This window comes from Balaenoptera musculus, chromosome 14 (assembly GCF_009873245.2).
Source record: "Balaenoptera musculus isolate JJ_BM4_2016_0621 chromosome 14, mBalMus1.pri.v3, whole genome shotgun sequence".
Taxonomy (NCBI): domain Eukaryota; kingdom Metazoa; phylum Chordata; class Mammalia; order Artiodactyla; family Balaenopteridae; genus Balaenoptera; species Balaenoptera musculus.
The window spans coordinates 5,258,502-5,284,761 of record NC_045798.1 but is presented as its reverse complement, the minus strand read 5'-3'; the positions used below and the strand labels follow the sequence as shown (position 1 = coordinate 5,284,761).

Below are 26,260 nucleotides of genomic sequence, written 5' to 3'. Positions count from 1 at the left end.
CGATCCCTTTAATTATCTCTGGGTTTGTCTGCAAAAGCTTTCTTGTTATCCAATCTCAGATATCACCCACAGATGAATTCAGAGAAGTTGTAGATGGTTAGCACTTGAGAGAACTTGAGAAATCAGGTATTCAGTACCTTCATTTATGGTTGAGAAAATTGAGGCTAAGAGAGGTTAAGAGACTTGTCCATGGTCACACAGCTAGCATAGAGCAAAAGTATGTGTTTTCAGTAGAAATATTAGTATCATATTAGATGCTAGGCTTTTTGATGCCCGGGTCAATGCTCTTCTAATATCACAGTGACAATTCTCTGACTTATGTCCACTTAAAAGAAGAGGCAGCCAATGGGAATGATCCTAGATGGAAGAGGGCAAAAGTAGAGCCCTCAATTGGTTCTGGCATCTTTTGAAGGCAGAGTCTGCCTAAAAACTTTTATGAAATTTGAACATTGGTTGTGTCCTAGTGCAACTCAGTATGTCTTGGAGTCATCAATGACCTTATATCATGTTGTTATTTGTGGGACACTGTTTAAAACTTAGCAGTTAGAGTGGACAACCTTGTCTTGTTCCTCATCTTAGAGGAAATGGTTTCAGTTTTTCACCATTGAGAACGATGTTGGCTGTGGGTTTGTCAAATATGGCCTTTATTATGTTGAGGTAAGTTCCCTCTATGCCATATGGAATCTAAAAAAAAAAAAATGGTTCTGAAGAACCTAGGGGCAGGACAGGAAGATGTTAAAAGATGTTAAAAGACGCAGATGTAAAGAATGGACTTGAGGACACGGGGAGGGGGCAGGGTAAGCTGGGACGAAGTGAGAGAGTGGCATGGACATATATGCACTACCAAACGTAAAATCGACAGCTAGTGGGAAGCAGCCGCATGGCACAGGGAGATCAGCTCGGTGCTCTGTGACCACCTAGAGGGGTGGGATAGGGAGGGTGGGAGGGAGACGCAAGAGGGAGGAGATATGGGGATATATGTATATGTATAGCTGATTCACTTTGTTATAAAGCAGAAACTAACACACCATTGTAAAGCAATTATACTCCAATAAAGATGCTAAAAATAAGTTGTATCTACAAAAAAAAACTTAGCAGTTATACATTTAAACAAATAATTATCTATTTTTGAACTATGTATATCCACTTATAATATTTTAGTGATGTTGAAGGGGGAGGGTTACACCAGAGATTAATGTGCAAAAGATGCTATATTGTTCTCCTTTACTCTAAATAGCAATTAAAATATTAATATGATGAGTTGAATTCTTGCTAGAAGCCAGGCACTGTGTTGAACACTTTGCATATATTATCTAAGTAAATTCTCACAACAGCTAGGCAATGTAGGTATTATTATCCACATTTACAGATGAGGAGACTGAAGTGTGATGGGGTTAAACCCAAGGTAAGCAAATGACCAAAGGGGGATTCAAACCCAAGTCTGTCTAACCTCCAAGTTCCAAGTTCAACTCTTGTTGATGTTTGCTCAGTAGGCCTGTGATAGTTTGAAAATAGGTATATACATTCTTATGACACTCCCTCCTTTAAGAGGTGGAGCTTAATTCCCCTCCCCTTGAGCGTGGGCAGGACTTAGTGACTCACTTCTAAAGAATAGGAGATGGTGGGAGTGATGGTGTGTGACTTCTGAAACCAGGTCACAGAAGGCATTATGCCTTCCTCCTTGTTCTCTCTTGGATCTTGCATCCTGTGGAAAGCTAGCCACCATGTCATGAGGACACCCAGGCAGCTCTTTGGAGAGGTCCGTGTGGTGAAGAACGGAAGTCCCCAGCCAATGGCCATGTGAGGGCGCCATCTTGGAAATGGCTCCTTCAGCCCGTCAAGCCTTTAGATGATGCAGCCCCAGCCGACATCCTCACTGCAATCTCATGGGTGACCCTGAAACTCTGCTCAACGTTATGTAACAACCTAAATGGGAAAAGAATTTGAAAAAGAATAGATGCGTGTATATGTATAACTGAATCACTTGGCTGAACACCTGAAACTAACACAATATTGTTCATCAATTGTACTCCAGTATAAAATGAAAAGTTAAAAAAAAAGAACTCATCAGCTTAGCTCACTCACTCTGATCCATAGGAACTGTGAAATAATAAATGTTCATGGTTCTAATCTGCTAAATTTGGGGATAATTTGTTATGCAGCACTAAATAACTGAATACAAGCCCTTCCAAGGTAGACATGAACCCAGGTAGGCTTGTCTGAGTGAACGCCAACCCTGAACTGCTAAGGGCTGTATTAGTCAAGTTCCCCTCAAAGTCACAACTCAATGAGGGTGGCTTGGTTTTCCCCCCCAGTGTCATAATGTTCACTAAACATTCAGGCGATGCTGCTTGTGGGCCGTTGGGGTACACAGGTCTCAGGTGATACCTCTTCAAGGGTGGAGAGCCCTGTACCTGGCCTTTCACCTTCTCCAGTGTGGCTGCCTGTGTACCTGTGAGCCCACAGGAGAATGGGATATTCTGCTGTGAGTGGACCCTACCCACGTGGACCCTACCCACGTGGACCCAACTCAGCTTACTGCATCGTCCCTATGACTCACTGACTCAGTGGATCAATAGACCTTTGCTTGTTTGGCTCAACCACGGGGCCTGACCTGGGGGGAAAATGCAGCCAGTCTTAGTGCATCAGAGACTGAGGATTTCTCTTCTGCTCTTACCTGAGGCCACTTTGGAAGACATAGCACAATATTTAAAACAGACCACTTTTTTTTTTTTTACATATACATGTATCTATTCTTTTTCAAATTCTTTTCCCATTTAGGTTGTTACATAATATTGAGCAGAGTTTCCTGTGCTATACAGTAGGTCCTTGTTGGTTATCCATTTTAAATATACCAGTGTGTACATGTCAATCCCAAACTCCCTAACTATCCCTCCCCCCCACCCATCCCCCCTGGTAACCATAAATTCGTTTTCTAAGTCTGTGAGTCTCAAACAGACCACTGTGAATGAGCAGGAATGGAAAAGTCAACCTCTTTCTCTGGGAAGCAGGGTTGGGGTAAAAAGGAGTCTGCAAAGACAGGTGTCAGATTGACAATTAAATCAGATTAATAAATTGGATTTTCGGGAAGGTTCCTGGAAAAGGGGAGCATTTCATCAAGGAGGCCCAACAACCCTTTCAAGAGGAAGTGGCCCAGGGTCACGGGGACTTGGGCTTCCGTGGGTTTATGAGAGCGGCCTGCTACCCGTGCCTTCTCGCCTCACAGGACTGCGGAGCAGACGGGGTCTCTGACCATCTGTGCAGGCTGTTCTGTGTTCAGTTCAAATCTGAAGCTCAGCCTTTGTCTGCTCCTGACGCGACTGCTGGTTGACTTTTGTGCCGCTCCTTGCGGTGTCCTCCAAATACTGCTTCATGCTGTTTGCACAGCTAATTGCACGTATCCCACGTCTGGCGGGGCAGGTGTGAATGCGGGCTGTGGCTTTGCCTCTTCCCCGTTACTGGGTACCGTGCACCCCACATCCCCCATGGCCTTTCCAAGTCCATCTCCCATCATCCTTTGCAGTTTCTCGACCTCAGGGGGACCTGTGGCCAGGAGTTCGTGGATGCAGGTCTGGCTGTACGAGTGATGCTCTGGGCAGGCCATGGGGTCCTTGGGGTCCTGGAGGTAGTGGGGACGCTGTGAGAGTGACAGAAGGGCTAACGTGATCCTACCATCAGCATCCCTGCTTCCCTTCTCAGCCAGCCAATCACTGCAGGGATGGATGGGGCAGCATCCGGAGAAAAATGCACCACCTTAGGCGGACACAGGCTTCTCTGGTCCTGTTTCTTGGCAATCACGTGAAGGACCCCCCTTTGTCCTTCACTCAGTCCTGCGAAGATTTCATTTAGCTCCTGAGAGGTGCCGGACACTGTGGGTGTCCCGGGGACATGGTGTGAATAAAAAGGACACAGTTCCCGCCCTCTGAAGCTTACATTCAAGTGAGGGAGAAAAAAATGAACCCGTAAATGTGCATAAACACCTAATTTCGGATGGCGGCGTGTGCTGTGAATGAGAGTACAGTGAGAGAGAGTAAAAGGGAGGGGACCCACATCCGGGGTGGAGAAGTCCTGTCTCTGCAGGTGGAAATCTGCGATCATGATAATAATTACGTGCGGAGCAGTTTTCTACATGCTCCACACGTGGGCTCCTTTAATCCTCTCAGCAGCTCTGTGAGGTCCTCACCTCCCCAGGCTCAGCTTTGCGAGGACCTTGACCACACTGCTTGAAGCATTTTGTCACGAGGCAGTTTGTCTTAGGTCCGTCAGTCAGTTCAAGCTAAGGCACAAAAGACATCTGGGAAGATGTTTGCAATATGTAAAAGTTGCAATGGATCCATATTTCTATATGCCCCCCTTCTGCCCTCCAGAATCCCCCAGAAGCTCTCTGGTGCTCCAGCCTAACTGGAAACAGACACAGGAGTGCTGGAGATGTATTCAGCCTTGCCAGGCTGGCGCTCTGCAGAGCCGGCACCTCAGCAGGCATGGGGCACATATCTGGAGGGTCCTAGGGGTCCCACCAGAGCCAACCTCGCATGACAGGCTCGCTACTTATTCTCCCTTGGCCCTCAAGCACTCTTGCACTCTTCTCTGCTGTGTGATTTGGCGGTTCATGCCAACAGATCGAGTCACCTGGGCTCCCTTGCCACTGGCTTCTGGCCGGGCTCAGTCAGTGGGAGGCCTTAGTGGGAGACCAGAGGGCAGGAAGAGAAAGGTCCTTCCTGCATGTGTCCCCCACAGGGCTACAGCTCCTGCGAGATGGCCCCCCATCCACCAGCTCTCATGGGGCTCCAGCAGCAACGCTATTCTCCTCCACTCCCCCCATAGCCCTTCAAACTCGGGGCAGTGACAACTTTTTGCTGTCACTCACCTCTGGCTTTTTCAACATTTCCTTGTTATTTCTCTTATCCCTGCTTGTTCCTCTGCAAATATTCCCTTCATCCCATACTATTCCATTAAACCAATATGAGTGGAACCCTGTTTCCTGCTGGGACCACTACAGGCGCACCAGGCAACAGCCCTGAGACTTCACCGTGTAAGCAGCGAGCAGTGTGCCTGGGCTTGCTGATGTCTTCCTGCAGAGGACACTGGGCAGATGGGATAGACCATCCCCTGCCATATCCCATGTGTGCTGGGGTTACTGCGTTTTGAATAATATTGGGGCTGGAAGGATGTCGAGCATTCCTTTGGTGGCAGGTTCTTGAATATGTCTTGGTCTTTTAATACAAAGTCCTTTAAAAAAAAAGACTTAATATCTGACTGCCGTTGCTTGAGAGACGAGCCTGAACATTTTTAAATGCACTTTAGTGCAAGATGGTTGAGAAGCTGCGAGAGACGCTGAATTCATTTTGATCCATTTGAGTTGTAACAACACAGCGCCTTGTCCTCCTGAAACTATATTATCTTCAACTCTGTGCGTTCTTCACTTGTTGAACTATGATGGATGCTAGTCACTTAGCTCTAGATTTGGAAACAGAAAAAATAAACTGGGAAATGATCTCCCTGGATTTCAAGACGAGCTTATAGAATGGGGTTGGGAGATGTGTCACTGTAAGTGTTAGTAATTTAGGCATTTTAAGGAGGTTTCATACTGGCGTTTGGGTCCATTTTCTGGAAATATGAGGGTGCCCATGGCAGGCAATACTAGACTTTAAGAGAGGAGGTTTGCTAGCACTTGATATTGACTTATTGCTCTATTCGGCTCTCCCCGTACATGAGCTGAAATAGGGCTGAATGCCAGTGAAAAGTCACCAGAGTTGAAATTATGAGGCAAGTAAAATAATGCCACTTGTGTATCGTGAAATACTGCATCTCCATCTCATGATAGACTTGAATGCTATCATATTTATATCAGTTTTTTTTTAGTTGCAAGCGGAAGGGGCTTAAATCAGCTAACCAAATATCAGAGACAATGCTTTGGCTCTAGTCCTGGGACAGTCCAGGGCGTGCATCTGGCTCCTTGGCTGGCTCTAGGACCTCCTAAGATGTAGTTCTCTCCCTTGCTCCCCGCCTCCATCGCCTCTTCGACATCGGCATCCTCTTTTGCCTTCATTCTCAGGCAGGTGCTCATGATAGGCTGAGAGCTGAATCTCCTCTCTAAAGAGACCAAGTTTCCAATTTCCTCCACCCCATTTCTTTCTGTGCTTTGCAAAGACCACTCTCTGTTGGTTAGTGCAGACTTTCTTTAGGTTGTGGACCGTAGCATGGGTTAGGTCTCAGCTCTTTTCCTAGCAAGCATATTCTGGTCATGACCTTGGAGCCAGCTATTGGTTTGGATGCTGTTTCTATGATTTCCTAATTGTGGCACTGGAAGAAAGTCACACAACATCTCTGAGACTGCCCCATCATGTGTAACTTGGCAGTGATAGAGCCTCTCTCAGAGGGCCATGGTGAGATTTAAGTGATGAAGGCCCTGGCACGGTGCTTGGTACATGCCAGGTGCCGGGCGGGGTGCTGTTATGAAACACCTGGGCTCATGCCTTGGCTCAGAGAGAAAGTTAACCCAACTGCAGAATCATAGCATCCCTTACGTCTGTGGTTGTCGCATTGTTTGGAATTTCTTTTCTTTTACTTTATGCTGATAGAGAACTGGACGGGGTTAGGTCTCTGTAGCCAGGGGTGGGGTGTACAATGGCAAGTGGTTTCTGGAAAGCCCTGTCCCTTGGTGGGACGTGTGAGATTTTATGAAAAGGGCCTGCATGACTGCTGACTGCTTCTCAGGGCTGAAGGCTGGTCCGTGGAAGTATCTGCACATGGGCCACAAGGCAGCCACGTGTTTACCCTCTGCTTCCTGCTCCCTCCGTGAGCTCGTGCCGGTGATTGTGCGCGTGTGCCCATGAGTGCACGTGTGTGCAGGACGTGCGTGCTTGCACAAACCTCCAGCAAGCTTCTTCCCACCTCAGGGCCTTTGCCCCTGCTCTTCCCCCGTCTGGAACACTGACCCGTGTCCTCCATCAGTGAAATCTCAGCCCTTCAATATCTGTTCTCAGAGGGGCCTCTTCTCACAACTCTATCCAAATGATCCCTCTCCCCATCACTTTTTTACCCCGTTTTATTTTCATCTCTGTGTATCTCTGCACCAGTCAGGATGGGCTCGTTGATGCGGTGATAACAAACCACCCCCAAGTCTCAGCGGTTTAAAACAACCAAGGTTTATTTTGCACTCACGCTGTGAGCCTCTGGCGACTCTGACCATCATAATCTCGAAGGCGGCCCAAAGGGCGCCTCATCTTGAACTAGAGGCTTGTACTGGTGATGAAATACTTGCCCAGAAGGGAGACACACAATGTGTTGGTCGGGCTCCATCCAACCTCACGTGGGCCAGAAAATAGGAAACCGCAAGTATTTAGGGCAAGTCACTAATGACTATCAAAGTCACTATTTAATAGTGGCCTCATTTAATTTTATATTTGCTTTGTAATAGTCCCCTTCTACCAGAATATAAACTCCAGGAGAGCAGGAATCCCCCCTGCCTTCCTCACGACTGGTCCCCAGTGCGGAGAACAGAGCTTGGCGCCCACGAGATGCTAACACGTTTTATCAAACATTTGAATGAATGAGTTATAGCCCAGAACTTAAGAGACCCAGCGAAGAGTGTAAGTTTGCGAAACCCTGGCAGAATTAGAAACTGGGTACAGACTACAGCTTCTTGTTATGTCTTCCTAGGCACGTTGACCGTGATGTTCTGGGACAGTGCTAACTTAAGACGTTTGGTTCCCATTAGAGGCTCACAAACCTCCAGCAACACGCTCTCATTCTGTGCTCAGAAAGCGTGGTCCCCCCACTCCTACCATCTCCCAGGAGGGTGAATCCAGCCACTGTGCATCAGAGGAAGCAAACTGTGGCCTTGAGACTGAATAGAGTTTTCAAGGAAACTGGCTTGGCAGGCACTGACCTTGAAGGTTCAGAGGCGACGTAGGAATTTCTCTTCGCTCGGATGTCGGGCCTGAGTCCCAGACTTGCCCTTTTCACCCAGCTGTGCTCAGTCTCTCTCCCAGCACCCTCCTGCCCGCCCCCGCCCCCCCGGTGGTGGAGGGTGCATGGGGACGTACTCAGGATGCCAAAGGTCGTCTGGCCGAATGGCGATCGCGAGGCCACAGAGCCGCTCATTAGTGCAGTCTGGCTCAGCCACCGGCACAGATGTTACCGTCCATCCCGTGGTTTCAGGCCAATTAGTGGTCGTCTCCCTCCGAGGGTCTGACCTGGTGCTGACTCCCTCGGATCTCATCATTATCTGGAATCATTTTCATTCCTTGAGAACATACAGAGGTGGGAAATGAGACTGATGTAGGGTGAACACTGGGCGAGTTCAAGGTGCTGGTACAGGAATCCTACGTGGGCTCAATGCCTCCGTCCCTGGAACCTCTACACAGAGCTCTTTCCCTGTCCTGGAACATCCTATTTTTGCATCCTGTAATGGGGTATATGAACAGCCTTGCACAACAACACCAAAAAATCTAACTTTTAACCACCGTTTCCTATTATTTCATGCATGATTCTGGCTCATACTTGCTCCTCTGGACCAAATTAGTCTCTTAAAATATGTCAGGATAGGGCTTCCCTGGTGGTGCAGTGGTTGAGAATCTGCCTGCCAAGGCAGGGGACACGGGTTCGAGCCCTGGTCTGGGAGGATCCCACATGCCGTGGAGCGACTGGGCCCGTGAGCCACAACTACTGAGCCTGTGCGTCTGGAGCCTGTGCTCCGCAGCAAGAGAGGCCAGGATAGTGAGAGGCCCACGCACCGCGATGAGGAGTGGCCCCCGCTCGCCGCAACTAGAGAAAGCCCTCGCACAGAAACGAAGACCCAACATAGCAATCAATCAATCAATCAATCAATCTTTAAAAAAAAAAATATGGCAGGATAGGCTCAATTCTATGTAAAGAATTTCAGGATTGCTTGAATAGATATAATCAGCAAAGGGGAAGTTGAAGAAGTTACATGCACATAATCCTTTCTAATTGCGGTTGACTTGAGACCCAATTTCTATAGAGTAATTGGCCTATAAGAAAGATTTTTTGAGGCTATTGTAATTAATACAATGGGCCAAGTAGGAGATGTGGTGGGATCATTGGGTTTTAATTAATCGGTGATAGGAGAATTCCTGTTCCCTGAAGGAGAGCTTCTCTCTTAGGGAGACTTACACACTGTGGGAATTACAGGGGCCTGCAAATCACCTCCACTGAATTTCTGCCCAGTTGACATTTATTGAAAGGCTGCCAGGTAAATTGAAGGTTACAGGAATTCTAATCTGATTTTCGACCCAAACGGCATTCAGAATGTCAGTCTATTTGTGAGATTCTCTTAACTCAGTTTCAAGGTTAATGAGGTTATAGATTCTGTTTGGGTTTGCTTTTGAACACCCCAGTGTGTCTGTCTGTCTGTCTGGCTTGTCTTTAATTTTTTTGTTTGCTCTTGTAATGTTGAAATAACTCCAGGTGATTTGGAGGTGCTTTGAGAATGCTAGAACCAAAGGTAGATATTTTACCTTCTTAGATTAAACTGGTAATCACGATTATATGTGATACTCCTTGGAAAAGTGGTCCTTATTATCCTTACTTATCAGTGAGTCCTCTGTAACAGTACCTGCCTTCAAAACATTAGCATCGGATGCAAGGTGAATAAGTTCTAGAGATCCGCAGTACAACACTGCCTATGGTTAACAATACTGTGTCGTACACTTAAAATTTGTGAAGAAGGTAGATTCATGTTAAATGCTCTTACCACGATGAAAAAAATAGCATCGGTGATTCCAAGTCCAGTAATGGCTGAGGAGTTGGTATCATGCTAATACTCTCACAGTTGACTCTGCAGAAAGTGCAGAAATACCCAGCTACCTGAAGGTTGTAGGGAGGGACCAAAAGAAGCAGACACCTGGCAACAGGGAGAGCACTGTGTGAATTTCCCATTTTGTGACTTACAGACTGATGGAAGGCCCCAGGCAGGGAAGCTGAAACTCAGAAAATCCAGGCTTTCTCGATGCTGTTATAAAGATGCCCACAGAGGAATATGTACATTGGAAGAGAGTGGGAATGAGTGACGCATGGATGGACCCAGCTAGGGACGGACTGGGGGGACCTCACACTCAGGGATCCACATGTTACACTCTGAGGAAGCCAAAGAGGTGTGGGGTTGAAGGGTGCACTCCGAGATTGACAGCTCATTCATTCATTTATTCATGATGTATTTACGGAGTTCCTCCTATGGACCAGGTATTTTCTAGGTGTTGGAAGTATCGCAGGGAACATGAAGAAAAATCCCTGCCCCCATTGAGTTTACAACCTAGGAGACAGAAACAGCCCATAGCAAAAGCAAGTAAATAAATAGAGGAACTCACCGACATATGAACCGTCAAGTTGTGAACTTTCAAAGATGTGAATGTGCGTTCGCATGTCCAGTCGCATAAGCTAGTTCACGTGTCTGGCGTACATGGTCACTTGTGTGCATCCTCTGCAAGTGGCTGTGCTTTTGTGTCCTTTACTGTACAGGACTGTGTAGAGTACAGCAGTACAGCATGTTTATTTCTTGCCTGTTCACTCGATGCCAGCCCCTGGATGCCAGCTGCTGAACTGTACTGCTGTGCTTTTCAAGGTCCTGTACTGTAAGATTAAAAATGTTTTCCTTATTTTTTGTGTTTGTTTGTTTTTTATGTATTATTTGTGTGAAAAGTATTATAAGCCTATTGCAGTATAGTACTATATAGCCGATTGTGTTAGTTGGGTACCTAGGCTAACTTTGTTGGACTTAACGAACACACTCTCGGAACAGAACTCGTCCGTATGTAGGGGACTTACTGAAGGGCATGTTCAATGACGTTAAGTGAGAAAAAGGAGGGGAGGGGGAAAGGGCTGGCCCGTGTAGGAGATGGGTCTCTCAGCAGCGTCACCTAAGGAGACAACACTTAGGAGGCAGCTTTTCAGGCCTGCCCTGAAGGTGAGGGTTGAGCTGTACAGATGTCGCAGGGAAGGGGCTCCAGGTAGAGGGAGAGGCAGTGGGAAGACCTCAAGGCAGCTGCATGCCTGGTGCTGGAGGAACGGTGAGGGACCGGACAGAGTGACCGAGGGGACGGTGGTAGCAAAGATGTTCAGGGAAATAACAGGCGTTGGGGCAGGGGGACCGGGTTGTGGAGGGCCTTATAGATCCTTGTAAGGAAATGGGCTTTTATGCGAATGAGATGAGAATTCCTTAAGGGTTTAGAACAGGACAGTGAAAATATTTGCCTCTGATTTAACAGGAATACTCTGGCTGCTGTGTGGAGAGAACAGAGTGGAGGGCTGGGGGTGAGGGTGGAAGTGAGGGATCATTTAGGAGGTGATTACAGTAACCAGGCAAGAGGCGGATAATGGCTTGGAGCAGTGTAGGTGTAGTAGATATGGAGAGAGTGAAGGTATTTAAAAAATATATTTCCCAGGTGGAAGTGACTGGCTTTCTGGACAACACAGATGCTGGCTATTAAGGAAGGGGAAGCGCTCAGGCTGACCAAGGTTTTGACCTGAGAAACTGGAAGGATGGATGGCCTTGCCTGTGATGGGGGTGTGGTCTTGGCCTTGGGGAAGAGCAGAAGTTCAGTGTCAAGTCTGAGATGCCTTTTGGACCCCTAAGTGGAGCTGCTGAATAGGCAGTTGGATAAGAGTCTGGAATTTGGGAGACAAGTCCTAAACCTCACGATTCTCTCTCTTTTTTTAAAATTTATTTTATTGAAGTAGAGTTGATTTACAATGTTGTGTTAATTTCTGCTGTACAGCAGAGTGATTCAGTTATACATATATATGTACATTTTTTAAAAAATTTTATTTATTTATTTATTTATGGCTGTGTTGGGTCTTCGTTTCTGTGCGAGGGCTTTCTCCATTTGCGGCAAGCGGGGGCCACTCTTCATCGTGGTGCGCGGGCCTCTCACCATCGCGGCCTCTCTTGTTGCGGAGCACAGGCTCCAGACGCGCAGGCTCAGTAGTTGTGGTGCACGGGCCTAGTTGCTCCGCGGCACGTGGGATCTTCCCAGACCAGGGCTCGAACCCATGTCCCCTGCATTGGCAGGCGGATTCTCAACCACTGCGCCACCAGGGAAGCCCATGTACATTCTTTTTTTTATATTCATTATGGTTTATCACAGGATATTGAATATAGTTCCCTGTGCTATACAGTAGGACCTTATTGTTTATCCATCCTATGGATAATAGCTTGCATCTGCTAATTCCAAACTCCCAATCCATCCCTCCTCCACCCCCTCCCCCTTGGCTACCACATGTCTGTTCTCTATGTCTGTAAACCTCGGGATTCTTGCCCCTTCTGACTCCACCCCTTAAGGGCCGTGAATCCTCCTAGTACTTACTGACAGATGTCTGTGGTCTTTAAATGATGCTGTAGGTGAATGTGAGCTTTCTTCTGACCTAGAGTTCTGCGGGCAGCTCCTCTTGGGCCTGATCTTTGCTGGGTTGGCCACGAACATTCTTCCGGTCATCTAATTGTTTCAGTCCCCTTCATGGGGAGCCCAGTGTAATCCTTTGTGCAGGATGTTTCTCCCGTATCTCAGCAGGGAAAACACCAGGACAGGTGATAAATTGGCACTGATTGTAGCTGCCAGTTGGCCCCTGGTGACCAGGGTAGCCTGCAGGATGCTGGACTCCTAGGTGCCCTCCACAGCCACCTGGAGGAGCCCAGCTAAACCAGCACACATGGGGTGCGACCTGGGGACCCCAGCCTCATTAGCAGCGGCTCTCCTTGGAGGAGCCAACCTGCCCCATAGGCAGCAGAAGAATCCGCATATAGTGAGGCCCTTCCCAGTCTAGGTGCAGAGAAATCCTGTGCAACACGACAGGAGAAGGGCTTTCACTGAGAAACAGACTCTTTGAAAGATAATTAGAGTCTTGTGTGTGCCTCTGCTTGTATATGTCACTGGGCCTGGGACAGAGGTGGGGACACGGTCCTTTCTATAAATGTGCCGGCATGAATGAATGAGTGAGTGTGATGTTTACTCTCCCTCCAGCACGATCTCTGGAGTCAGACCGGTGGTGAACCCCAGAGACTCCATCGGTACCTCCATCGGACTTGGAGGAGGATGGTCCTTGTTGGGGCCCCTGGTCAGATGGGGCCATGTGACTGGTTCCGTCCTCACTTCCAGACCAGAGCACTTCATTGTCAGGGAGAGAATGACCAGAGCTCTCCTTTCCCTTTGGGTCAGAGATCAAATGTTCTAGAGGCAGAACAGAGGGTACAAAGTGCTCTGTTTGTGTAAAAACAAAGCAAAGAATCACTCATGTTCAGGCTCGTAGGTGCCTGGACTATCTCTGGAGGACCAATGAGAAAATGAATAACTTTGTGCCATTTGCAGCAACATGGATGGACCTAGAGATGATCGTACTAAGTGAAGTAAGTCAGACAGAGAAAGACAAATACCATATGATATCACTTATATGTGGAATCTAAAAAATGATGCAAATGAACTTACTGACAAAACAGAAATAGACTCACAGACATAGAAAACAAACTTATGGTTACCAAAGGGGAAAGGTGGAGGGGAGGGATAAATTGGGAGTTTGGGATTGACACATACACACTACTGTATTTAAAATAGATAACCAACAAGGACCTACTGTATAGCACAGGGAACTCTGCTCAATATTCTGTAACAACCTAAATGGGAAAAGAATTTGAAAAAGAATAGATACATGTATATGTGTAACTGAATCACTTTGCTATACACCTGAAACTAACACAACATTGTTAATCCACTATGCTCCAATATAAAATAAAAATTAAAAAAAACAAACAAACAACCAAACAGCAGTGGATTCCATGAGTCCTTGTGCGTAACAAGAGTATCGCTCAAGGTTGGTAGCAGGAAGAAACAGAGGACAATTCTGAGAAGCTGTATTCGGGAAGTCGGTGGGAGGTGATTTCTGGTCCGTCATTTCCTACAAAGGTTTTCAGAATGTTGTCAGAAAGACAGAGGCAGAGGGGGGAAAATTAATTGTGGCAATTGTCTTCGCTGTCTCTGGGTTTGCCATGGTGATGCTGATAAAATCAAATAAGCTGGAAGTGAGGAGAAATAGTGTGAGAAATAGTCCAGGATCTGGCAGCTGAGAGAGTGGAGGCGCCCATGGTGTTTGCTCATCATCAAGATTGATTGTTTTCAGCTCTGGGAAAATGTTGGTAAGCAACACCTCACACCAGTCTGTGAGATACTTTGAAATATTTAAAAATGCAAAAAAGAAGAAGAATTTAATATCATTTTTTTTCTGTGGTTGGAAAGTGGGGCAATGAGTTGGTCGACATATCATGAGCTGGTTTGAGTTAGATGGAGAGTTTCTGGGAGTATTTACCGCAGAAAAATGTATTTGAGATTTCCACAAAATGAGAATAAGCCAAGCAAGGGAGAGTTGATGATGGTAGCTTTCTTTTTTTTTTTTTTGAGATTTCCACAAAATGAGAATAAGCCAAGCAAGGGAGAGTTGATGATGGTAGCTTTCTTTTTTTTTTTTTAATTGAAGTGTAGTCGATTTACAATATTGTGTTAGTTTCAGGTGTATTGCAAAGTGATTCAGACATACACACACACACACACACACATATGTATTTCAGATTATTTTCCAGATAAGCAACAATGATTTACTGTGTAGCATAGGGAACCACAATATATTCAATATCTTGTAATAACTTATAATGAAAACTAAAAAATATATAACTGAATCGCTTTGCTATACACCTGAAACTAACACAATATTGTGAATCAATTGTACTTCAATTTAAAAAAATAACGCTACAGTCAACATTGGTGCACAACTTTTTATGTGGACGTATGTTTTCATTTCTCTTGCGTAAATACCTAGGAGTGAACTTGCTGGTTCATGTGGTAATGCTCTGTTTAGTTTTTTGAGGAACTGCACAGCTGTTTTCCAAATCAGCTGTACCACTGTACATTTTTACCAACAATGCATGAGGGTTACAATTTCTTCACATTCTTGTCCGCATATTTTTGTCTGTCTTTTTGACTACAGTCATCCTAATGGTTTGAACGTGGTATCTCACTGTGGTTTTGATCTGCGTTTCCTTAATGGATAATAATGTTGAGCATCTTTTCATGTGCTTATTGGCCATTTTTATATTTTCTTTGGAGAAATGTCTATTCAAATGCTTTGCCCCATTTTTTTTTTTGCTATTGAGTTGTAAAAGTTCTTTATATATTCTGGATACTGATTTTTTTTATCAGATATATGATTTGCAAATATTTTCTCCCATTCTATAGGGTGTCTTTCCATTTTATTGATAGTATTTGAAGCATTAAAGTTTTAAATTCTGTTTCTTCTTTTTTTGTGTGTGTGTGCTTGTGCTTTTGGTGTTATATCTGAGAAACCATTGCCTGAACCAAAGTCACAGAGATTATTGCTTATGTTTTTTCCTAAGACTTTTATCATTTTAGCTCTGACACTTAGGTCTTTGATCCACTTTGTGTGAACAGCACCCTGCTGTTCTAGCTGATGGTTGCCACGTGGGAATGTGGGGTAGATAGTGTTGCCTGCTCTTCCAATTTTTCCAAGAAGCCAGAGAGATACCAAATTTTTTTTGGTGTGAATATTCTGCATTTAAAAACATTGGCACCCAAGTCAAATTTCGTGAAAACACAGTAGTGGAGGTGGTTATTAACTGTGGCCCTAGCCACGTGCAGCACAGGTGCCGCATTGTAACCTCTGTGTTTTCTATTCAACTTTCCTAGTCCGCCAGAAATGCAATAAACGAACCCCTGTTCTTGGACTATTCCCATCTGACACAGTCTTAGGATTTTTTAAAGGTTCTAGATAGCAATTGAATGAGAAGTCTTGAAATTAAACCAATGAGGAGAGAAGGTTTTGAGTCCACAGGTCCCTGCTCTAAACTAGGGGCTTTTAAATGTTTTTAGACCTTTGCCTGCCGACTGCAGCCTGATTCGTCAACCTGAAACATTCTTTCCACAGCGAGCTCGGAGGGAACAGTGCTGCCTTTCGACAAGGCAGACCTGAGAAGGCAGCGCCTGGATCTTGTGAAACTGCAGAAGGAGATGATTTATTCATGCCAGGTTCTGAGAGCTGGGCATGAGGTCATGGCGAAAAGAGCTGCGTGACAGGCAGAGAGATGGACTAAAGACCCTCTGCCCGATGTGGATGAACCTAGAGTCTGTCATGCAGAGTGAAGTACGTCAGAAAGAGAAAAAAGAATATCATATATTAACGCATATATGTGGAATCTAGAAAAATGGTACAGATGAACCTATTTGCAGGGCAGGAATAGAGACGTAGACGTAGAGAACGGACATGTGGACACGGCGAGGAAGAAGAGGGTGGGACGAACTGGGAGATTGGGATGGACGTATATACACTACCATGCGTAAAATAGATAGCTAGTGGGAACATACTATAAAGCACAGGAAGCTGAGCTCGGTGCTCTGTGACCACCTAGAGGGGTGGGATGGGGGCGGGGGTGGGAGGGAGGCCCAAGAGGGAGGGGATATAGGTATACATAGAGCGGATTCACTTCATTGTCCAGCAGAAACTAACACTACATTGTAAAGCAATCATATTCCAATTAAAAAAAAAATTAAGAAAAAAAAAAAAGACCCTCTAGACCCTCTAGCACGGGCGCTAGAGCCAGGCTCAGTAGTTGTGGCACGCGAGCTCAGTAGTTGTGGCTCGCGGGCTCTAGAGCGCAGGCTCAGTAGTTGTGGCACACAGGCTTAGTTGCTCCATGGCATGTGGGATCTTCCCGGACCAGGGATCGAACCCGTGTCCCCTGCATTGGCAGGCGGATTCTTAACCACTGTGCCACCAGGGAAGTCTTTCTGAATTAGTGTTTTTGTTTCTTTCGGCTATAGAGGTAGGAGTGGAATTGCTGGGTCATGTGGTATAAATATAAAATTGTATTTTTTTAATTGAAAAAAGCTTATTTAACTTTTTAAAAAGAAATTTCATTCTTCTATTTTATTTTTAGGATAGTATTTATCATGACCTGGGCTTACCTTGTTTGTTTATTTACCTGACTATTAAGAGAGAAATCTCATCTATTTTGTCTACCAGTGAATTCTCCATGGCTAACACATATTCACTGCTTAATAAATGTCACTGAATAAATGAATATGCCAGGGATTGTAGTGACCATGGTGTTATGATAGGTTTTGACCTTTGAGAACTTATGTTCATAAGATTTAGCAATTGTGCTCCTTGGTATTTACCCAAAGGAGTTGAAAACTTATGTCTACACAAAAGCCTGTACACGGATGCTTATAGCAGCTTTGTTCATAATTGTCAAAACTTAGAAGCAGCTAAGCTGTCCTTCAGTAGGTGAATGGATAAATAAACTGTGGTCCATTCAGACAATGGGATATTATTCAGTGCTGAAAAGAAATGAGCTATCAAGCCATGAGAAGACGGGGAGAGGCCTTAAATGCATATCATTCAGTGAAAGAAGCCAATCTGAAGAGGCTACACACTCTATGATTCCAACTCTATGACATTCTGGAAAAGGCAAAACTCTGGAGACAATGAAGAGATCAGTGGTGGCCAGGGGTTGGGGAGCGGAGCGACGAATAGATAGAGCACAGAGGATGTTTAGGGCAGTGAAAATACTCTGCATGAGACCATAATGGTGGAGACTTGTCACTATACATTTGTTCAAACCTATAGAATATACAAAACCAAGAGTGAGCTGTAATGTAAACTGTGCACTCTGGGTGATAATGACGTGTCCATGTAGATTCATTGATTGTAACAAGTGTCCCAACATCCCGTCTGTTGGGGGATGCTGATAATGGGGGAGGCTCTGTGTGTATGCAGGGAAAGGGGATGTATGAGAAACCTTTGTACCTTCTCCTCAGTTTTGCTGTGAACCTAAAACTGCTCTAAAAAAATAAAGTCTTAAAAAAAAAAGATTACATTCTAGTAGTAGAGACAGACCTATCTTCTCAAAGCAGAGTATATAAATATACGTACCAGGCAGGCAGGAGAATAGGTCTCAAAACCCAGCTGACTGGGACTTCCCTGGTGGCGCAGTGGTTAGGAATCCACCTGCCAATGCAGGGGGCACGGGTTCGAGCCCTGGTCCGGGAAGATCCCACATGCTGCGGAGCAGCTAAGCCCGTGCACCACAACTACTGAGCCTGCGCTCTATGAGACCGCGAGCCACAACTACTGAAGCCCACGTGCCTAGAGCCCGTGCTCCGCAACAAGAGAAGCCACCGCAATGAGAAGCCCGTGCACCACAACGAAGAGTAGCCCCCGCTCGGTGCAACTAGAGAAAGCCTGCGTGCAGCAACGAAGACCCAACGCAGCCAAAAATAAATACATAAAATAAATAAATTACAAAAAAAATACCCAGCTGACTGGTAGCTTCTCGTCTCCCAGAATGCATATGACACCCCCCCTACACACAAATTGACAGGGTGTCCTACTTGGTCTGTTGACTGTGTTCAGAGACTTAAACAAATAGGTATGGAACTCCTGCACTTGTCCAGGCACCGTGCCAGCTGCCACAGCCAGAGCAGCAGCAATACAGGTGCACGGTTGTTCTGGTGGCATGAACAGTCACGAGGGGAAGTTGGAGTTCAGTCTCATTGTATTTACCGCAAGTAACCAGCAGGCTTCCTCTGGGGCGTTTGCCCAGTGTAATCATCGTTCAGTATTTACCTGGCTTTTTGGTCATCTTTTAAAATAATGCCCAGAAAAAGGCTCATAAGAAATAAGCAGAATCCCTGAGACCAGAGACAGCCTCTCTTGCTCCATTTCTAGAAAAAAAACTCATGTGGGGAAAGCATCTCCGCCTGGTAGCTCAGAATTATCTAGAAGTTTGTGGGGAGAAAAAATAGTTTAGGTAAACGGTACAACCTGCTGGAGAGCAGTTCAAGCTTTTGAACTCTCCCTCGTTCTTTACTGCTCTCTCCCCCCCATTGCCTTCCCTCCCCACCACCCTCCCTCTGCAAAACAATAATCATTGTCATCACGAGGGATCTGCTGAGAAATGGCAGGATGCGCTCGCTTCCTGGGGCCCAGCTGCTGGATTGGGGCCCATCCGTCTCCCCTGCTCCCATTTCTCCGCCTCCTTCTTGCTGGTGTGTCTGAGCTGCAGCCGTACTGTGCACTTGAAAGCTGTCCCACGGTCGCATGGAGGGGGCTTAGCTTTTATTACAGGACAGGTTTCCATGGAAAACAGGGCTTCTGGGAAGCAAGTCCTTCTGGGAGGAGGCTATGTGTTCTAGCTTGAGGGGAGAAACGGCCAAGCAGTGTTCCTGCCTGACCACTTCCAACACACACACACACACACACACACACACACACACACACACATGCTTCTCCACCCCAGGGAAAAGAAAAATATCTGATGATTATCTCATGACTGAAACACTGATCCTGATTCCCCAAAGGCAGCTGGTAATTATTAAATTGAGGGAATCATGGAACACTTTCTAAATGGAAAGGCTTATCAAGAATAGATCAGGAACAGGTAAAGTTAATAGTTATAAACCCATTTCCATAGAAATGGACTTATTAGCGGGCATGCCAGCTGCCTAGAAGTAAAAGACCCCCTTCCTCTGGTTTGAGGGAAGTGACTTAAAATAAAAACTTACGAATAAAAGTGACTCTGACTGGATTGTTACTCCATTTGTAGCTGGTCTTGGGCAGATTCCTGGAGCAGGTCCACAGGAGAAGAAGAACCCACAGTTAAGGGGGGCAGCCTTCCCACGCAGACCCTGCCCCCTTTGCCCAAAGACTGGTCACTTCTGCACCCCAAGACCAGAGTGCGGATTTAGCAGGATTAAACTGCTGATAACAGAGCGAGTTATGCCCCTTTTCTTCTTGCGCTGGATTTTCACTTTCTCGGCAGTAGTTTTTCTGAAGTTTACTGAATGCTGAGACCCAGGAGGCATTAGAAGCAGTTCCTCAGATCTGCTTACAAGCACGGTGCAGACTAAAGAGAAACTGAAGATCTGATCTGATAGGGCCGAGCATCTCTTACAGGAGGAGACTTAACAAATGGATAAGTGGAGAATCCCTGTGATCGGAGAAGTGACTTTAGGCTGGGGTGTGGTGGCTGGGAAAGGGGGGTGACCGAAGCCGAGAAACGAGTGCTCAAGTTCCTAAGATCCTGAAACACCTCTGGCAGGGCCCCTGGAAATAGGGGTCCCCTGTTCCCATGTGAGCCTACCGTCATCCTCTCATGAGGCCAGGTCCCTTATTCAACACACATTCCCTTCCCCATGCAGAACAACATGTGCCAGTAGATACTTGATGATTCCTAGCTCACGGGTACCCACACCAGCCAGCCAGGACAAGCTGGTTACATAATTTTAATAAACTTATACTTCAATTTAAGTAGCCACTTCTGGCCAGTAACCACTGTACTGGACAGAGCAACGTCAGAGAGTTTCTTAAAACCTTGGCTAAATGGAAAGAACGCTGGACGTGACTAATTCTAATGTAGTTCTATTTGGGGTAGAATTCCATATCAGGCAGGTCAGTGTAACTTAGTTCTGCCAACACTATAGCTACACTATAGCTATTTTAAAAAAATTTGTATTGGGGTGTAGTTGATTTACAATGTTGTGTTAGTTTCTGCTGTACAGCCAAATGAATCAGTTTTGCATATGCATATATCCCCTCTTTTTTAGATTCTTTTCCCATATAGGTCATTACAGAGTATTGAGTCGAGTTCCCTGTGCTATACAGTAGGTCCTTATTAGTTATCTATTTTATACATAGTAGTGAGTGTATGTCAATCCCAATCTCCCAACTTATCCTTCTTCCCCATTGCCCCCTGGTAACCATAAGATTGTTTTCTACATCTGTGACTCTATTTCTGTTTTGTAAATGAGTTCATTTGTACCATTTTTTTAAATTCCAAATATAAGCAATATTATATGATATTTGTCTTTCTCACAAGGAGCTAGAAGATTTAAAGAACAAATTTACTATAGCTCTCTGTCAATACTGTGGTTTCTACCCTGTTCTTAGTCTTTGTGGATGGGGGCTGGAGGAGCTAGCTGTCCACGGTAGGAGATTCTGTTGGGCAAGCAACACACAACAGGCTTTTTTTCAAAACTCTTTCCCTACAGGTTGTGAGTTGGGTGTCTGGGCTGCAGATCTTGCCCTAGATCCCCAAAGGCAGGGAAGAGGCTTCCCAGCTCATTTTCGTCCAGGCAGGCCCATTATTGGTAAAGGAACAGGTTCGTTGGGGTGACTCAGGTTTTCGGAGCTGTGAATCATTCACTCTGCTGTCATATTGCTTGGATCCAGATACAGCTAGATTCAGGGTGACGGACAAAGACTTATGGAACAGAAGTCATTCACAAATCCCATGCTGGATGGCTCTTTAACTCTCTGTTTAGTAACTTCTCCTGTCAGTGCAATAGTCAGCCTATAATTTATAAGTTCATGTCCATGATGAGAGGCTCTCCCTGTGTAGAAAGATGCTGAGAATGACACTTGCCCTATTCACTTATATGTGCCCCGTCCACTTTCTTCCCCCTCCTCCAAACAATGTACAGTGTTCAATGTTGTCACTCCATGAATGAAGGCAGGTGGGGTTTTCTTACATTACATCCCCTCCCATTGCAGGCTGATGACATGGAGAATGCAGCACAGCTCCTTATTAATGTAGCTCAGAGTTGATGTCACGGACTATGCACCTTACGGGGTCCTTTCCCATCCTTGGTCTCACGATGCTTTCACAAGCCCACGTAGTCACCAGTATTCTTCCCAAATTCTAAAGCTCAGAGTTTGCACCACGGGTCCACAGCCACACAAGTGAGTGGAAGTAGAAACAGCCAGAATCCAGGCTGTGCCTCACAATTGGAGTAACGGTGGCCCTAGATGAAGGTGTAGGGCCACGTCCCGTGTGTGGTGCTTGGATCGTGGCGTCCGCAGGCGTGGGGTTGGGGAGGACCGAGCTCTGGCAGTGCCCAGAGATGCAGTGCTCTCTGAGCTGCTCGTTCAGGGAAGGACAGGGCCCTGAAGACGATGGTCTGTCCACGCGGAGGTGTGGGCCGTCTGCGGGCAGCCTGTGAATCAGGCTCTATCGACACCGCCTGTGACCTGTTGAACTTGGCCAGCCTTCTTTGGGTTGACAAAGAGGAATGTGGCAATTTATCGCGTTCTTGACATTCTGCTGAGTCTCAGGTTTTAAACTGCGCTTTACCGTGTGTTTGTTTTGCAGAACAAATGGCTCCTTCTATGAGATCTTGCAAGTGGACTTTGGAATTGACAACAGCAGCGGCCTGGCCGGCGCCCAGCAGATCACCTGGCAGGTGGAGTACCCGGTGGAGGACGCCACGAGGGAGCTGGTTGTCGCTGAGATCTTTGTCAGCCAGACCTCCTTTGTGGGCATCGTCCCGCTTGCAATGGTGAGATGTCGGGCTTCAGAATCAGTGTCACAAAGATGTTTTCTTCAAGTACTTTTTTTTTTTTTTTGCCTCGCGGTGTGGCATGTGGGATCTTAGTTCCCCGACCAGGGGTCAAACCCTGGCCCCTGGCAGTGAAAGCCCGGAATTCTAACCACTGGACCGCCAGGGAATTCCCTGAGTACTTTTAATATTCAAAGAAACATAAGCATTTTATAATCTGCTGTTTTCTATGCACCTTGAAGTTGCTTGAGCAAGGGAAATACACTTAAGTTATATTTTATTTACTTGCTTTCTGTAACGCCTCCTTGGAAACTATTTAGGGCCTGCTGTGTGAATCCGCTTTCCTTTGTGGATCCTGCTGAACTGTGTCCCGGGGAGCCCGTGTTTTTTATTGGCTCAACCTGTGTGCATCTCAGGACCGAGTGTTGTCCTGAGTGAAGACAGTTGCATTGAAATGCATCAGGAGTGTGTGGTGGGAACAGCCTCTCTATATGCTGAGTAAACAGCCCCTGGTCAATTGCCCTGAGAGTTCCCATGTAGCTTGGGGATTGGCAAACTCTAAAATGGACAGATGGACCGAAAGAGCCTTATTGGGAACTGACCAGATGAACCTGGATAGGGTCCCAGAGACCATAAAACCACATGTGTTTCTGTTTCTGGCCTGGGGGTGACCAGCTCTCTCCTCTGAGCTTGGCCGAAGCTCTATTCACAGTCAGGCTCAGGGACCACCTCTGAAAACAGTGTCGTGGACAAGGTTCCAGAGCCTTAAAGGACAGTGCCGATGGGTCACAGGGATAATAAACCCCGGGAGTGCAATATTGCTAATGCCCTTTCCCACACTGGAAACGTCCAAGTACATTCTGCGCTGCTTTGACCTTCCTGTCTGGGACCAAAGCATGGGGGTTCACACCTAGCAATTCCAGGACAATCTGGGGGTACTTCTATCATCCATACTCAAAGTTGGATACCAGGGGTGAGATCCTTGCAAATAAAACCCTCTATCCTACAATTAATTCTGCAATTCCCGTATTTGTGTTCTTGACTCTTTGCCCCCAAACTCCCTTTCCCTACGTCTCCCCATATCTGGCTCCCTCTTCTCGATTCGACTGTTAAGAGGCACCTTCCCTGACCAGGGGAGCCAAGCTGGCTCTCCATCCCCCTCGCCCATCCCTCTCTGTCCACATCTTCATCCTCTTCTATCTTCTTCATAGATATTATCAGTGTTTGAGGTTCAGGATTCATCATCTGTGTTCCTCCCCAGAAGGAGAGATCCACGACGGTAGGCTTCCCGTCAGTTTTGTCCACAGCTGTGTCCCCAGCACCTAGAACAATGCCTGGGGCACTTACGATTTGTCCAGTGAATGACTGAATCCCGTGCTGTAATCTGAGCTACCGGGATCATCTAGTTCTTGAAGGCTGGACGGTTGGAAATGATCCACACCAGCAGTGATCTGCATTTTGGTTTGAGGGGGGGCCACAGTTTGGTGGGAAAGAGCCCCGTGAAGGGGCAGAGGTGGACGGGTGTGGATTTTAGGACAGAGTGAGACAGTCCTATGTTCCCTCTCCCAGGACCTTTTCTGTCAATTCTCCAGCTCGACCAAGATCTGGCTGAGGTTGTGTTATCTCTTTACTCGAAGTCCTTAGGATTTTGCTGTATGTCTCATCAGTACCAGTCAATTCCCTGGGGCTTCTGCAGCCTCCTGCTACTTGTAAGGATGAGTGTCGTGCCCTTCTCTCGTGGGCAGGTGTCGGTTCCGAGAGGAGCTAGGAAGGGATGTATGCTGACCTGCCAGGAGGCTGGACCCAGGACAAGGGGTGTGGACCTGCGGTCAGCCCAGTAGAGCCCACCGACCAATCCAGCTTGCCACCTGCGTTAGTGGAAAAAGTCTTATCGGAACACAGCCTGTTCATATGTTCTGAATTGTCTAGGTTTGCTTTAATGCCGTGATGGCAGAGGTGAGCATTTGCGACAGAAAGTGTATCCTTGGCCAGAACTTTAATTTTAGCATCTTGTAATAAAGTAACCTGAGGAGAATACTGGTGAATGGGGACTGTTATTCTGTTGTTATAGGGCTTCGGGGGATATTGTCTCCTAGTGTGGCCTTTCCCAATGAGACCTTTGCTTGGTGAGACCCTGCAACGCTCTTTGGCCGGAGGTGAACTCTTCCATCATGAGGCTGCCTGAAGACCTAACTCATGGCACTGGTCTGAGTGGGGTGCCCCTCACTGGGTCAGGGCACGTGGTGGGATGGGACAGAACCTAGGGCAGGAGGAGGCGGTGAAACTTGGGCGAGGATGGAGAGCCTGGCAGAACAGGAAAGCAGGCCAAGGTACAGGTCGGCTCGGACAACCTTACCTCGGCCGCCAGCACGTCCCCGTGGGGCTCATCTTCTGTCCTGTTCCTGTTCTTAGTGACAGGTGCCTGGTACGGCCCTGGGAGGGGTCCAGCGGATGTGAGCGGTGCGCTTGTTTTGGCTGCATTGCCGGCGCTGGTTTGTTCTCTGTGGCACTCGCTCCGCCATCCCCCATCGTCTCCCCGGCTGGGGCCGTCTGAGCTGCTGGCTTCTCCCTGGCTCCTCCAGGGAGGCTGTTGTGTGTTTGTTGTGCTCGCTGCATGTCTGTGACGGTTCGTGTCTCCCCATCTGGCTGTACTTAGGGATGGTCTCTTGCATTTGGCTTTAATTCCCACTGGCTGGGAAGGGCCAGGGTTGGATGGTTGACTGGTGTCATGTATCGCAGCGCATCTCTTGCATCCCTGTGAAGAGTGGCTCTGAAATGACTCCAAGGGACCAGAGCTATTTAGTAAAGTTTGCGGTGGATCCAGAGTCGGTAGTTCATCTTTTCTCTTTAATCGGTTGTTTTAGCTGCTTTCCAAACCCGTAACTGCCGCAGAGTGGCCTTCAGGGGAGAATTTTGCCTACTGTTCTTAGGGTGTAAGTAACTTTTATGTAATTCTTCCTTTCCCCCCCTCTTCTTCTCCGTTCCCTTCTCCCCCCTCCCCCTCCTTCTACTTCTTCTCAGTGGCAACTAACCCTGGACAACTTATGCGTGATGTAAGGGTGCTAGATTACTCGTCCATGGAATGTTCAAACAAAATTGGGCTTGTTATTGTATCAGAGTCTACTGAGGAGTGGAAGCCACTTTTGCAGTTAGGACAGAAAAACTTTAAGTGGAAGCACTCAGGTACACAGGAGGTAGGACAGAAAAACTTTAAGTGGAAGCACTCAGGTACACAGGAGGTAGGACAGAAAAACTTTAAGTGGAAGCACTCAGGTACACAGGAGGTAGGACAGAAAAACTTTAAGTGGAAGCACTCAGGTACACAGGAGGTAGGATAGATGATAAGCCAGGAACAGAACACAGGAGACTCAGGACCCATAGCCGGAGTGGGAATCCACCCACCCCTGGGCTGAGAGGCAGGAGGAGGTGATCCTGGAGCCCAGGGCTGGGGTCCCCTAAGGAACACCGTCTTTGGGGTCAGCGCCTCTGGGAACCAGAACCCATCAGGGGAAGGCTTGGGAATGGATCTGAGGGCAGACAGGCTCCGGCCGATGCCCTTTTATTGTACGATGTGAGTCTGAGGTCCCAAGGTGTCCCAGAAGCCTGTGCATCCAGACCTGGCCACGCTGAGCCTCGGTCCTGCTCACGTCTTCTCGTGGCTCACCCTTGGCCCAGAACGCTCCATTTGGTTGATTTCTTGTCTCTTTCACCTTCAAAGCCAACTCGCACAGAGGGTTCTCCTGGCCACTCTGGCTAAATTCGTTCTCTCTTTCGTCTATAATTCATGCTTATTTACGTGATGATTCGTTCACTGCCTGTCTCAGTCTGGCTCCAGTCACGAGAAAGAATTTGCGCAGGGAGAGGTTGATGTAAAGGATCATTAATTATAACAGGGACTAGAATAA

General features: G+C 46.8%; 1 protein-coding gene across 1 annotated transcript in view; it reads left to right on the top strand.

Annotated features, from left to right (window-relative positions):
- The window catches only part of TMEM132B (transmembrane protein 132B), a 373,207-nt gene that overhangs the window by 264,445 nt on the left and 82,502 nt on the right, over positions 1–26,260 (top strand). The window contains exon 4 of the mRNA XM_036823382.1: positions 22,169–22,355. Coding sequence (XP_036679277.1) covers positions 22,169–22,355 — 187 coding nt within the window. The remainder of the gene's footprint in view (positions 1–22,168; positions 22,356–26,260) is intronic.